The 13,844-nt window shown below is 37.4% G+C and overlaps 2 protein-coding genes across 2 annotated transcripts; both read left to right on the top strand.

The window, feature by feature from the left end:
- Positions 1 to 206: 206 nt before the first annotated feature.
- Positions 207 to 2,923, top strand: LOC110776918 (uncharacterized). The gene is made up of 2 exons (XM_056839802.1): positions 207 to 2,637; positions 2,784 to 2,923. Exons 1-2 carry the CDS (start codon positions 207 to 209, stop codon positions 2,921 to 2,923), a joined length of 2,571 nt encoding a protein of 856 aa, XP_056695780.1.
- A 3,976-nt stretch (positions 2,924 to 6,899) lies between these two features.
- On the top strand, positions 6,900 to 13,500 carry LOC110776916 (calcium-transporting ATPase 2, plasma membrane-type). Its single transcript, XM_021981488.2, has 7 exons — positions 6,900 to 7,476; positions 8,250 to 8,304; positions 8,385 to 10,333; positions 10,627 to 10,785; positions 10,881 to 11,052; positions 11,752 to 12,050; positions 12,720 to 13,500. Exons 1-7 carry the CDS (start codon positions 7,303 to 7,305, stop codon positions 12,957 to 12,959), a joined length of 3,048 nt encoding a protein of 1,015 aa, XP_021837180.1. The 5' UTR covers positions 6,900 to 7,302; the 3' UTR covers positions 12,960 to 13,500.
- Positions 13,501 to 13,844: the final 344 nt, after the last annotated feature.

Here is a 13,844-nt window from a genome sequence, read left to right as displayed (position 1 = left end):
ACATCAAACAATCTTTGATGATCTCAGATAAGACCCTGGGAAATCAATTCTGGAAAAAAGAGATTTTCGCATTAGCAATTAGAAATTGATCAATCTGGTTGAAATTGATTGTTGAGAAATTCCTTAAACTGGCGCCTGCAACTCGAAAGGTGATAGAGGATCACTTGAAGCAGCTTGAGGAAAGGTTATATGAGCAGTCTGTAAGGATGGAAACACAATCTGCACATATTCTGGATCAATCAAGAAAGATTGATGATATGCTAGCTGTGATGATGGAAATGAAGAATCAATGGAAGGATTCAACTCCTACAGGTTCTAGGAGTAGAGGTAATCATGAAACTAATTCATTGCAGAAATCTTTAGGGTATAATCCAAAGTTGTCATTTCCTAAATTTGATGGTACTAATTGCAGAATCTGGATTAGAAAATGTAGCAAGTACTTTAGCTTGTGTAAAATTGCTGATGATCAAAAGGTTGATTTAGCTTCTTTAAACATGAATGATAAGGCTGAGAGTTGGGTTAGTAGTTATTTGTCTGCTAGAGGACATGTGGAATGGCATGAATTTTGTCTTGACTTGGCTGCTAGATTTAAAGATACTAGGGGTACCAATTCTGTAGAAAAGTTTAATAAGTTGACACAAACTGATTCAATTGAGACATATCTGGATGAGTTTGAAGATTTAAAATCCGGTGTACTGCAAACCCATCACAATTTGCCTGAAGAGTTCATATTAGATAGCTTTATTGGGGGTCTTGATCCAGTAGTGAAACCCTTTGTGAAACCTTTCAAACCCAATACTATAGCTGAGGCTGTGGAGTTTGTAAGATTACAAGAAGAACATAATTTAGCTTTAAACCAAAAACCAGCCAAAACACATTCATACTCACAAAATTACAAAGCCATACAAGCTGTCCCTTTGAATGCCAGTAAACCAGCCTTGTTACCCACTCCTTCTACAAAACCTATTCCACTTCCCATCACTAAGTTTCACAATAGACCAAACAGGAATTTTAGACATGTACCTGCTGATGTGAGGGCTGAGAAAATAGCAAAAGGCCTTTGTTACTACTGTGATCAACATTATGATAGGAATCATAAATGTCTTTTGCTGGAACCACAGCTATTTACTGTGGAGATTGCTGGCAGTAGTGAGGATAAAGCAGATAGCAATAGTGATCTAGAAGCTGAAACAGATGAAGATGAGGATGTGAATGAACCAGTTCTGTCACTGAATGCACTGTCAGGAAACCAAAACTTTCAAACCATGAGAGTAAAAGGATTGAAGGGGTCTAGAGTGTTTCATATCCTAGTGGATTCAGGAAGTACTCACAACTTTCTGGATTTGAATTTAGCTAGAAAAATGGGGTGTTCCATTGAGAGCATTCCAGCTCAGCATGTTACAGTAGCTGATGGCAATCATCTCAAGTGTCAACATGTCTGCAAAGGGTTTAGTTGGGAGATGCAAGGAAAATTGTTTGTGACTGATGTCATGCTGATTGATTTAGGAGGTTGTGATATGGTCTTAGGTGTCCAGTGGTTGGCTACACTTGGACCAATATGTTGGGATTTTAAAGAGTTGAAAATGGTGTTTGATCAAGAAGGTGATCAGTTTACTCTAAAAGGAGTACATCCACAGAAAGTCAGGTTGCTTGAAGGTCCACCTACAGAGAAACTTATAGAGAATGCAGTCCAATTGTGTTTGCTTCAGGTTAGGGATATATCATTCAATGAAGTAAAATTAGATAATGCCTTGTTAACACCTGTGTCAAGTGAGCTTCAGTCACTGAAAGACAGATACAAAGATATCTTTGCTGATCCTGAGTTGTTACCACCCCATAGGGGTGTATTTGACCATACCATTCCACTTGAACCAAATGCAAGGCCAGTGAATATTAGACCATATAGGTATCCACTCAAACAAAGGGATATTATTGAGCAATTGGTGCAAGAAATGCTGGACAGAGGTATAATACAGAACAGTGCTAGCCCTTTTGCATCCCCTGTGGTTTTGGTTGGGAAAAAAGATGGTACATGGAGGCTTTGTGTGGATTACAGGGAGTTGAATAGCAAGACCATTAAGAATAAATTCCCTATCCCTATTATTGATGAGTTAATTGATGAACTAGCAGGTGCTACTGTGTTTAGCAAGCTTGACTTAAGAGCTGGTTATCATCAACTCAGGGTACATGATGATGATGTACACAAAACAGCTTTTAAAACTCATGCTGGTCACTTTGAGTTTCTGGTCATGCCATTTGGCCTTACAAATGCTCCAGCATCTTTTCAAGGATGGATGTACAGTGTGTTTAAACCACTCTTGAGAAAGAGTGTATTGGTGTTCTTTGATGACATATTGGTGTACAACAAGACTATAGAGGATCATTGGCAACACCTAGGTCAGGTGTTTGAACTCATGAGACACAATATGATGTTTGCTAAAGCTAGTAAATGCAGCTTTGCCATGGAAAGGGTGGAATATTTAGGACATTATATTTCAGCTAAGGGAGTTGAAACTGATCCACAGAAAATTTCTGCAGTGGAAAGTTGGCATGTTCCATCAAATGTTAAGGAGTTAAGAAGTTTTTTGGGCTTAACAGGTTATTACAGAAAATTTGTGCAGAATTATTCTCTTATATGTAAGCCTTTGACTGAGTTGCTTAAAAAGGGGGCATTTCAGTGGAGTGATCAAGCACAACAAGCTTTTGTTCTTCTCAAAAAAGCTCTTATTTCTTCTCCAGTTTTAGCAGTTCCTAACTTCTCTAAGTCTTTGTTGTGGAAACAGATGCTTCATGTAAGGGTATTGGGGCTGTTTTGATGCAAGAAAATCACCCTTTGGCTTATATCAGTAGAACATTGGGTTCCAAATGGCAAAAGCTCTCTGTGTATGAGAAGGAACTGCTGGCAATTGTTTTTGCAGTTTAGAAGTGGGAGCAATATTTGATGAGCACACATTTCATAATTAAAACAGACCAAAAAAGTTTGAAATGGCTTTTACAACAGAAAGTCTCAACTCCTTTCCAACAGTTTTGGCTTTCAAAGTTAATGGGGTTTGATTATGAAATTCAGTACAAAAGTGGAAAAGAGAATGTAGCTGCAGATGCATTATCTAGGGTCCAAGGTTCTTCTATTCTGTGTATGGCAATTTCAGTGGTTTCTTCTGACTTAACTGAACTAATAAAGGCCAGTTATTCATTGGATGCGAGCCTGCTAACTACACTCACACAACTGCAGCAACCTGGTGCACTTGCAGTGGATAATTTTACCTTGGTTGATGGGTTGTTAAGAAGAAAACACAAACTGGTAGTTGGACCTGATGCTAACTTAAGATCTAGAATCATTACTTGGTTGCACTCAGAACCTGAGAGTGGACATTCTGGCAGAGATCTCACAGTGAGAAGGGTTAAGAACTTGTTCTACTGGAAAGGGTTGACAAAAGATGTGAGGCAATTTGTAAAATCTTGTAAAGTTTGTCAAGCAGCAAAGTATGACACTGCTGCATATCCAGGGTTGCTTCCGCATTTACCTATTCCAGAGGCAGTGTGGGTTGACATTTCCATGGATTTTATCACTGGATTGCCTAAATCAGGAGGCAAAGAAGTTATCTTTGTTGTAGTGGACAGGTTAAGCAAGTACAACCATTTCATGTCTCTTTCTCACCCTTTTACTGCAGTTCAAGTGGCTCAATCTTACCTAGATCATGTGTTCAAATTGCATGGTTGGCCAAGAACTATTGTGAGTGACAGAGATGCTATTTTCCTCAGTCAATTCTGGCAAGGTTTGTTTAGCTTACATGGCACTACATTTTTGCTCTCTTCTTCCTATCATCCAGAAACAGATGGCCAAACTGAGGTGATCAATAGGTGCTTGGAAACCTATCTAAGATGTATGTGTGCTGACAGTCCTAAAGACTGGAATGCTTGGCTACCATTGGCTGAATGGTGGTATAATACCCATTTCCACTCAGCCACTCAGCTAACACCTTATGAAGTTGTGTATGGGCAACCACCCCCCTTGCATTTGCCTTATTTACCAGGAGATTCTGTTAATTGGGAGGTGGACAGGAGCATGGAAAGAAGAGAATCAATAGTTTCTTTACTGAAGTTTCATCTTTTAAGAGCACAGGATAGGATGAAGTTACAAGCTGACAAACACAGAAGTGACAGAGTGTTTTTAGTTGGGGATTGGGTGTGGCTTAAGCTACAACCCTACAGACAAACTTCAATCCAGCGCAGGGGTAATCAGAAATTGTCTCGCAAGTTTTATGGTCCATTTCAGATCATTGCAGTGGTTGGAAAAGTGGTATACAAGCTTCAGTTACCAAGTGATGCAAAAATTCACAATGTCTTTCATGTTTCTTAACTGAAAGTTTTCCATGGTACTTTGCCTATTGCAACTCATATTCCCAACTAGTTCCAAGGTCAAGATCTTCAAGCTAAGAGTCAACCTTTGGCTGTTTTAGACAGTAGGGTGGTCAATAAGCAAGGACAAGATCAGCTGCAATATTTGGTGCAATGGATGGACAGTCCTGTACATGAAACCACATGGGAAATAGCTTCTGAATTTGTGCTTCAGTTTCCTGATTTTCAACTACCTTGAACTTGGGACAAGTTCTTTTTCAAAGGGGGAAGAAATGTTAAGGCACAAATGATAATACACTAAGTCAATGGGCAACATGTTGACTTTAGTCAGTTGGTTAGTTAAAAGTTTGTTAAGCTGTTATAACAAACTTGATGACATGGCATTGCATTGTATAAAATCGATATTGCGTTGTATAAGTACTGTTTTAGCTGATTGTGATCAGTTATCAAATAACAGAAATAAAATCCTAATTCCTATCTCTTCTCTCTGATTCTCTCGTACTCTGATTTTTCTCTCTTCTTCTTCTTCTTCTTTCTTATCTTCTATTCTTTCTTCCTTCTTAGTTCTTTCTTGACTTGATCAGCAAGAAACTGATCAAAGATATTGATCAAAGCAGTCACACTCAAGGTAACTGTAACAATTGCAAACATTATTTTATCGAAATGCTCTTACGTCCCTAGCTATATTTCGAATATCCCTAGCTACAATCATTCGAAATGCTCTTACATTCTTTTTTTTATACTTTTTTTCACCTTCAATTAATTTAAAAATATTAATTTTAAGCTACATATAAAGACAAGGAGTATCGCTCGCGTCAATAACTAGTTATTGTGCAGAAAGCTGCGCGGGGCTTAGAGGGAGCCCATGACACATTGACATTTGACATCTTTATTTTATAACTTATTGATTTGCGTTAGGAAGAGAGAGTGATCCTTAACAATCACCCCATAACTTTGATACAAAAATTAAAAAAGTGTAGACATGTTCGAGCCGTGTATTATTTATCGAGTACTTGAATAGGAGTAGTCACCATGATTATCGTTAGTTCGTTACGCGTAATGGACACGATCTAACTAACCAATTGTTTATGCTTTCATCTTTTAATTAATGGTTTCCATAGGAATGGCCTAATTGTACGAGTATCACTTATCTTGCTTCAAAACTTTGGACCACCACCGATGTCAAATAAAATAAAATTGACCACCATTTGGGGTATTGGGAGTAAAGATGGCCGTGGGGCGGGTCGGGGCGGGCTTCGTGCCAAGCCCACAGCCTGTGGGCCTAACTGGGTCGGGCTCAATTTAGGCCCACGTTATATCGTGTCGGACCGGATCGAAAAGTTCAAAACAAGGCACAAGCCAGCTCGAGCCCACGGGCTTTCGTGTCGGGCCGTCATGCCTAAGGCTAATTTTACAAAATTTAACGTGCTTTGTTGTGTTGGGTCGAGTCGTGCCGTGCATTGTCGTGCTTTTTCTAAAAATTTAAGGCCCAGGTCCGGCCCACGACATCGTGCCAGTGCCGAGCCGAACTTTTTTCGTGCTCGGGTCGGGCTTCGGGTCGGCCCTATCCACATCCATCTTTAATTGGGAGTAGTACTTTCTTTGGTATATGTAATGTAAAATGTAACAATATGTTTATAAAGTGCCCTTCTCAAGTGTGTTCAACGACAATATAATTTACTAATGGGGAGGGAGATTCGAACATATAATTTATCGTAAACAGACTTTTATTCTTAACTATCAGGCTAACACCTATGGTTTAATTTAGAGTAATCATTACCCTATCCATTTGTCATTTGTTTTAGGCTTTTGGAAAAGAACCCAACATTATTTTATCAAACTTTTTACCCTAGTATAGAATCCTATATTTGGTCCCCATTCTACAATTTCCTTTAACCATGTGCACAATCTCTCTTATTACTAACCTGAAACAGGAGGGCGTAGATTATTACGTACAGGTAAAGATGGCTGTGGGTTGGACCGGCCCGAAGTCTGACCCGGCACGAGCACGAAAAAATCATACCCCAACATGGGCACGAAGTCGTGGGCCTTAATTTTTTGAAAAAAGCACGACACGATAAAGTACACTAAATTTAGTAAAATTAGCCTTAGGCTCGATGAGCCGGATTGGCCCGACATGAAAGCATGTGGGTTTGGGGTCGGGCCTGAGCCATGTTTTGAACTTTTTTGCCCGCCCCGCCCCGATACAACATGGGCCTGGCATGACCCCGACCCGTCAGACCCTCGACCTAAAGCTCGACCCACGGCCATCTTTACGTATAGGTAGAGAGAAGTAATTAAGGTCATAAGAACAACGACAATGGTAATTAATACCTTATTCATTGTTACTTTTACACTATTTATGTACTTGGTACATATTTTAACCATCATATTTACTAAAAGTACAATGTAAATAAGATAATGTTAGTTATTATAAAATGTTGTCCGGTAATAAAAATTGACAAAGATGAGAATAGGGCCAAATTGACATGGTTCATCATGACTTAATGAGACCCCAACATCCACATCCTACATTCCCTGATGTTAGTGGGTATAAAAAGAAGACATAGATAGGCAAGGAAGTCTCCGAGCAATTCGTTGGAAAAAATCGTGGAAATTCCAATTTATTTGAGGAGAGTTTTCCCACCAATTTTCGGATCACCTCACACACAAAAACAAACAAAAATGGCAATCTTCTTCTTAAAACGCAAATGCTAAAAAGTTCCACCTCTTTCTTTGATGTTTCTCACAAACACAATTTCATCATTTCCCAACACTTTCTGACTACACGTTTTTACCCTTTTTGTCGTTAAAATTTGCTTCGTAGAAATTCTGGTCTCGATCATGGTAGTTTAAAAGTGGAGATTCAGGTCAATTTGATTATTTAACTTTCTGGGTTAGATAGATAAACCAAAAACGGATTAGTATTTTGAAATTAAAAAAATGGAGAGTTATTTGAGTCAGAACTTTGAGGTGAAACCAAAGGGAACGTCAGATGAAGTGTTGGAAAGATGGAGGAATTTGTGTGGCGTCGTTAAAAACCCAAAGCGTCGCTTTCGTTTTACTGCCAACCTTTCCAAGCGTTACGAAGCTGCTGCTATGCGCCGTACCAATCAGGTTCGACCTTTTTCTCTACTTTTATGGTCTCATTATTTGTGTCTGTGTATTATTTTGATTTATGAATGCAATGTACCATTGAAGTTTTGGGTGATAGGTGACATGTTCGAATCCCCCTTCCCATTTGTAAATTTATATTGCCAATTGTTGCTTATTCCCACAAAAAATGTATGAATGGAATGTAATTAATGTAACATTTTCATGAATGATTTTAAAAAATGTAATATGATCCACTTAATTTGCCAAAAAAATTAAAAATATGATCCACTTATGTTCTTAAATTTGATATTGAAGGGGAAATGTTATTGACTTATTATGGTTCACTTGATGATTTTTTTTTAAAATTTTTATTTTTGGTTTTGGTACAAATGATCAGCAATACAAATTATCAATGGGAGAGGGGATTTGAACCTAAGAATTATCGTATACAGATTTTCAGTCTTAACCACTAGGCCAAGACCTCATTGATTGACTTGATGAATTTTGATTGTAGAGCTTGCAATTTTAATAAACGGGTCATGCTTCGTGTTTGGTTTCGTGTCAATTTGTTACTGTTCACAAATATAAAAAAGAAACAATATGAAAATTCAAGATAATTGCATAATATGACAACGAATAGGGTCAAATTCAAGTTGATTTGTGTTTGTATTCATGCCAGATTCAATTATTCTTGCTCAGACATTGTCACCTCTAATTTGACTGTCAAATATCAATGTTATTAGAAAAAAAAAAAAAAGTCAATTGACTTTAGTCTTATGTTTTTGGCATTGCAGGAAAAATTACGAATTGCTGTTCTAGTTTCCAAGGCTGCATTTCAGTTTATACAGGGTGAGTACGTGCTTTTAAACATGTATTATGTTCTTGTGTTAATATTATTGCTCACATTTTGTGACATTTTCTGAGTATAGGTGTAACACCAAGTGATTATGCAGTCCCTAAAGAAGTTATAGCAGCAGGTTATGGTATATGTGCTGATGAATTAAGTGGCATTGTCGAAGGCCATGATTTAAAGAAGGTAAAAGCCCATGGAGGAGTACCTGGCATTGCAGAAAAGCTCTGCACTTCAACTGAAAACGGGATAACCACCGACCCAACCACTATTTCCCTTAGACAGGACATGTTTGGGATCAACAAGTTTGCAGAAACACAACCTCGAAGTTTCTGGGTGTTTGTTTGGGAAGCACTTCAAGACATGACATTGATGATTCTTGGTGTTTGTGCATTCGTCTCTCTAATAGTTGGTGTTGCTACAGAAGGGTGGCCCAGGGGAGCCCATGACGGGCTTGGGATTGTAGCATCCATCTTACTAGTTGTGTTTGTAACTGCAACTAGTGATTATCGCCAGTCTTTACAATTCAAAGATCTTGACAAAGAAAAGAAGAAGATTGCCATACAAGTTACTAGGAATGGATACAGGCAGAAGATGTCTATATATGAGTTACTTCCTGGTGATATTGTTCATCTCTCTATAGGTGATCAGGTCCCTGCTGATGGGCTTTTTGTGTCAGGATTCTCGGTATTGATTGATGAATCAAGCTTAACCGGAGAAAGTGAGCCTGTTATGGTGAGTGAAGAAAACCCGTTTCTTTTATCGGGTACTAAAGTACAAGACGGATCATGTAAGATGATAATAACAACTGTTGGGATGAGGACACAATGGGGTAAATTAATGGCAACTCTTAGTGAAGGAGGTGATGATGAGACCCCGCTACAGGTGAAACTAAACGGGGTTGCTACCATTATTGGTAAAATCGGACTCTTTTTTGCTGTTGTGACTTTTGCAGTACTTGTAAACGGGTTAATTGCTCGTAAATGGAGAGAAGGGAGTCATTGGTATTGGGCTGGTGATGAAGCATTGGAATTGTTAGAGTATTTTGCTATTGCTGTTACCATTGTTGTGGTGGCTGTTCCTGAAGGGTTACCTTTAGCTGTAACTTTGAGTCTTGCATTTGCAATGAAACAGATGATGAATGATAAGGCTTTAGTCAGAAACTTGGCTGCTTGTGAGACTATGGGTTCATCTACTACTATCTGTAGTGATAAAACCGGGACTCTAACTACTAATCGTATGACTGTTGTCAAATCCTGCATCGGCTTAAATGTCAAGGAAATTAACAGGGAATCTGGGTTGAAATCTGAGTTGCCTGATTCTACATTGAAGCTTCTGATACAATCAATATTCAACAACACAGGAGGTGAGGTTGTTGCGAACAAGAAAGGGAAACATGAAATATTAGGAACACCCACTGAAACCGCTCTGTTAGAGTTTGCTTTATCACTTGGTGGTGATTTCCATGCTGAGAGAAAATCATCAAAGCTTATCAAAGTTGAACCATTCAACTCTACAAAGAAGAGGATGGGTGTTGTATTAGAACTCCCCAATGGAGGTGGTTTAAGGGCCCACAGTAAAGGTGCTTCAGAGATAGTATTAGCTACCTGTGATAAAGTCATCAATGGAAATGGAGAAGTTGTTCCCCTTGATGCAGAAAGATTGGACCATCTTAAGGTTACAATTGATCTGTTTGCAAATGAATCTCTTCGAACTTTGTGTCTTGTTTATATGGATCTTGAGAATGATGCAGGGTTTACTGCAAATGATCCTATGCCTACTGAAGGGTATACTTGTATAGGGATTGTCGGTATTAAAGATCCTGTTAGACCTGGTGTTAAGGAGTCTGTTGCAATATGTCGTTCAGCTGGGATTACTGTAAGGATGGTTACAGGTGATAATATTAATACAGCTAAGGCTATTGCAAGGGAATGTGGTATTCTTACTGATGATGGTATTGCTATAGAAGGTCCAGTTTTTAGAGAAAAGAGCATGGAAGAATTGGAGAAAATCATTCCGAAAATTCAGGTAGAGTACATTAACTGGTTTTTATCAGTCAAAACTGTTTCTTGTGGATTATACCTAACAACTAAAACTGGCCTTTTTTTGATTTAGGATTTGTTCTGTTTGACTTATTTCAGACAAAATAAGTTCAGATAATATAAGTTCAGAAAAGATGTTTTTTCAGACATTTTCACACACATATAAGTTTATTTCAGATAAAATAAGTTTAGTTCAGATAAGTTCAGATAATATAAGTTCAGTCAAAATAAGTTGAAGAGAACAAGGTTTAATGGATTGTTCTTTTTTTGTTTTTGCAGGTGATGGCACGATCTTCTCCCCTAGATAAACACACACTGGTGAAGCACCTGAGAACAACATTTAATGAAGTCGTGGCAGTAACAGGAGACGGTACAAATGATGCCCCAGCTCTTCATGAAGCTGATATTGGACTTGCAATGGGAATTGCTGGTACTGAGGTATGTAGTACACTTGCATAATGTTGTTGTTCATCTCAATTTCAGACCATTTTTTGTGTACTTGTACTGACAATTATCCATCTCTATATCTCCAGGTGGCTAAAGAAAGTGCTGATGTTATCATTCTAGATGACAATTTCTCTACAATTGTCACTGTTGCTAAATGGGGGCGTTCAGTTTACATTAACATTCAGAAGTTTGTGCAGTTTCAGTTGACTGTTAATATCGTTGCCTTGCTTGTTAACTTCTTTTCAGCCTGTTGGACTGGTAAGAATCCTACTCTTGTTAACACAAAGAAAAAAAAATCATATGAATGATCCGAGTTTGGCCATATTTTTGTACTTTTGAGTAATCATAAGACATTCAGATGCTTAAACTTTTGGGTTATTTCTGGGACAATTGTAAGAAGTAATAATTTCTCTTAAGATTATTATGAGAATATGACCCAAAATGCTGCTGTCATTAAGGCCCAGTTTGTTTTGACGGAAAACACTTTTCCGGAAAATGATTTTCCCATTTTCCTTTCGTTGTTTTGTAAAGGTGGAAAACAATTTTCTCAAATGTGGAAAACAACTTTCCCTAATGGAAAACCAACTTTCTTTTTGAGAAGAAGGAATGCCCACATTTTCATCTCTAATCCCTTACATTTCAGTTTACCTCCTCTTATCTATCTCTTTTTTCCACTTCTATGTTCATTTTCTCTACAACTTCTCTTGTAAGGAAACAAACAAAGGAAAACCATTTTCCCTTGAAAATTGTTTTGCATGGAAAATCATTTTCCTTTGAATATATTTTCCGTTGAAACAAACAGAGCCTAAGAGTTAATCGAAAGGTGGGATTAGTTCAAATTTGAAATAGATGATCAAAACTCAAAAGTTTGAAGTATGCATTAAAATTTTCATTTCCAAGATTGTTGAACTGTGTTGATTTTCTTGGTGTTTGACACTCTTGATTTCACTATTTCAGGAAGTGCTCCACTTACTGCTGTTCAGCTTCTATGGGTGAACATGATCATGGACACACTTGGAGCTCTTGCATTGGCTACTGAGCCTCCAAATGACGAGTTAATGAAACGAACACCAGTAGGAAGGCAAGGAAATTTCATTAGTAATGTAATGTGGAGGAACATATTAGGCCAATCCTTTTACCAATTCATGGTAATATGGTTTCTGCAAGCATATGGAAAAGCTTTGTTTGGACTTCAAGGTCCAGAGGGTGACCTGAGCTTAAATACTCTGATCTTCAACTCATTTGTGTTCTGTCAGGTAAATTACAGTTTTTTATGTTTTCAATAAGCTCTTTTTTTTAGAGGATTAATCATGTATCATAAGTTGATAAAGAAAGTTTTTGCTGTTTTGCATAAATTAGGAAATTTTGTGTGGTTTACGACCTTAAAAAAAAAAAACTCAATTTGTGTTTTACTACCTAAAAATCTCAAACTTTTATTGTACCACCTAAAAAAATAAAAAAAAAGTTCATTTTACTGCCTTTTAACGGCAAAGTTAACGGCACTAATCGTGGAGCACACAGATTAAGTCCCCCCCCCCCATTCTTTACCTAATTTATGTGATTTTCTTCTTTACTCCTTCTTATTGAATTTTTTACTTTCTTCTTTACTCCTCAATTCTCACCACCCATTTTGCACTTTAAATCTCTAAATTAATCAAATTACAAACTTAAGTTAAATGCTTAAAAACATCGTGGAAGTTTACAAAAGAAATGTTATACTAGCCGTTGAAGTGGGCCCAGTAACGATTCGGTTAACTTTGATGTTAAAAGGTAGTAAAACGAATTTTTTATATTTTCTTAGATGGTAAAATAAAAGTTGAGAATTTCAGGTTGTAAAAGTAAAACACAAAAAAATCCCATAAATTATGCAAATTTTTTCACAGGAAAACTAATTTAACAGTCTCCTGGTTACTTTCTTGTTGCAGATTTTCAACGAAATAAGCTCAAGAGACATGGAGGAAATAGACGTTTTCAAGGGAATTTTAGACAATTATGTTTTTGTTACTGTCATCAGTGTCACCCTTTTCTTTCAAATTATAATAGTGGAATATCTTGGTACATTTGCCAACACAACTCCCCTCAGTTTCATGCAGTGGTTCGTTAGTATTTTCATTGGGTTTTTGGGCATGCCAGTTGCAGCCGGGTTAAAGATGATACCGGTTTAAGACCCGTGAACCAGAAGTCCGGTTTTTATTGATCAAGTTCAAGCGCTAATAGTCTAACTTCATCAACCAGGAGAAGCCATTGATTGGAAGAATTTCATGTGAATGCTCTGAATTTCAAGAGATAACTTTGTTTCCTTGAAGTTTCTAATGTTTGTTTAACAACCAAGGCATTTTTGCAATGCCAGGTTTTAGGGAAATAGTTTGTTAATTTTTTTTTTTTTTAGAAATACCCCTTTTGAGTTGAGTACTTGTTAACCACTATGAATTCTTTTTGTAACTAGGATTTTGATTCAGTTTGACTGTAATCTGTTTCATCAGTACTGTGATTTTGATTCAGAAAGACTGTAATCTGTTTCATACTTTCATCAGTTAGACTGTGATTTTGATTCAGAAAGGCTGTAATATGTTTTTCAGTCAGAAAGATTGTAATCTGTTTCATCAGATTGTAATGTTCGATATGCAAAGATCGTAGCTTTGCTAAACCAATATTCTGTAACTAGGGTTTTGATTTCATTCAGTCAGACTGTAATTTGTTTCATCATCTATGAGAATTACCAGATTTTCTCCGGGTAACAGAATTTCCAGTTTCAGTTAAAAAAGAATACACATTTGAGTGGATGTTGCGTCTGCTTCACAAATTCCAATAATATGAGTTATTTTCTGAATATGCAAAAGAGCAGAAGATGATGCCACAAATGAGAAGAAAACCTTTCTAGTTTTATAAAACTAGATCCAACAAAAAAAAAACACTATATCAAGAAAAATGGACAAAGCCCAGCCCGGACCGTAAAAATTCTACCTTAACCTAGCCCAGCCCAGCCCTTTAAACTTTGGCTCAGCCCGTTGAATAGGTCTAGTGTACATTAACTTTGATTTTGATGTTTA

This window comes from Spinacia oleracea, chromosome 3, assembly GCF_020520425.1.
Source record: "Spinacia oleracea cultivar Varoflay chromosome 3, BTI_SOV_V1, whole genome shotgun sequence".
NCBI lineage: Eukaryota > Viridiplantae > Streptophyta > Magnoliopsida > Caryophyllales > Amaranthaceae > Spinacia > Spinacia oleracea.
This window is presented reverse-complemented; position numbering and strand designations above follow the sequence as displayed.

Bases quoted from the DNA above. Each gene is read 5' to 3' on its own strand.
- LOC110776918 (XM_056839802.1), top strand. From the start codon at position 207: ATGGAAACACAATCTGCACATATTCTGGATCAATCAAGAAAGATTGAT. The intron at 2,638-2,783 runs GTAAGCCTTTGA...TTGTGGAAACAG, and splicing joins GCAGAATTATTCTCTTATAT to ATGCTTCATGTAAGGGTATT.
- LOC110776916 (XM_021981488.2), top strand. From the start codon at position 7,303: ATGGAGAGTTATTTGAGTCAGAACTTTGAGGTGAAACCAAAGGGAACG. The intron at 10,334-10,626 runs GTAGAGTACATT...TTGTTTTTGCAG, and splicing joins AAATCATTCCGAAAATTCAG to GTGATGGCACGATCTTCTCC. The intron at 11,053-11,751 runs GTAAGAATCCTA...TCACTATTTCAG, and splicing joins CTTTTCAGCCTGTTGGACTG to GAAGTGCTCCACTTACTGCT.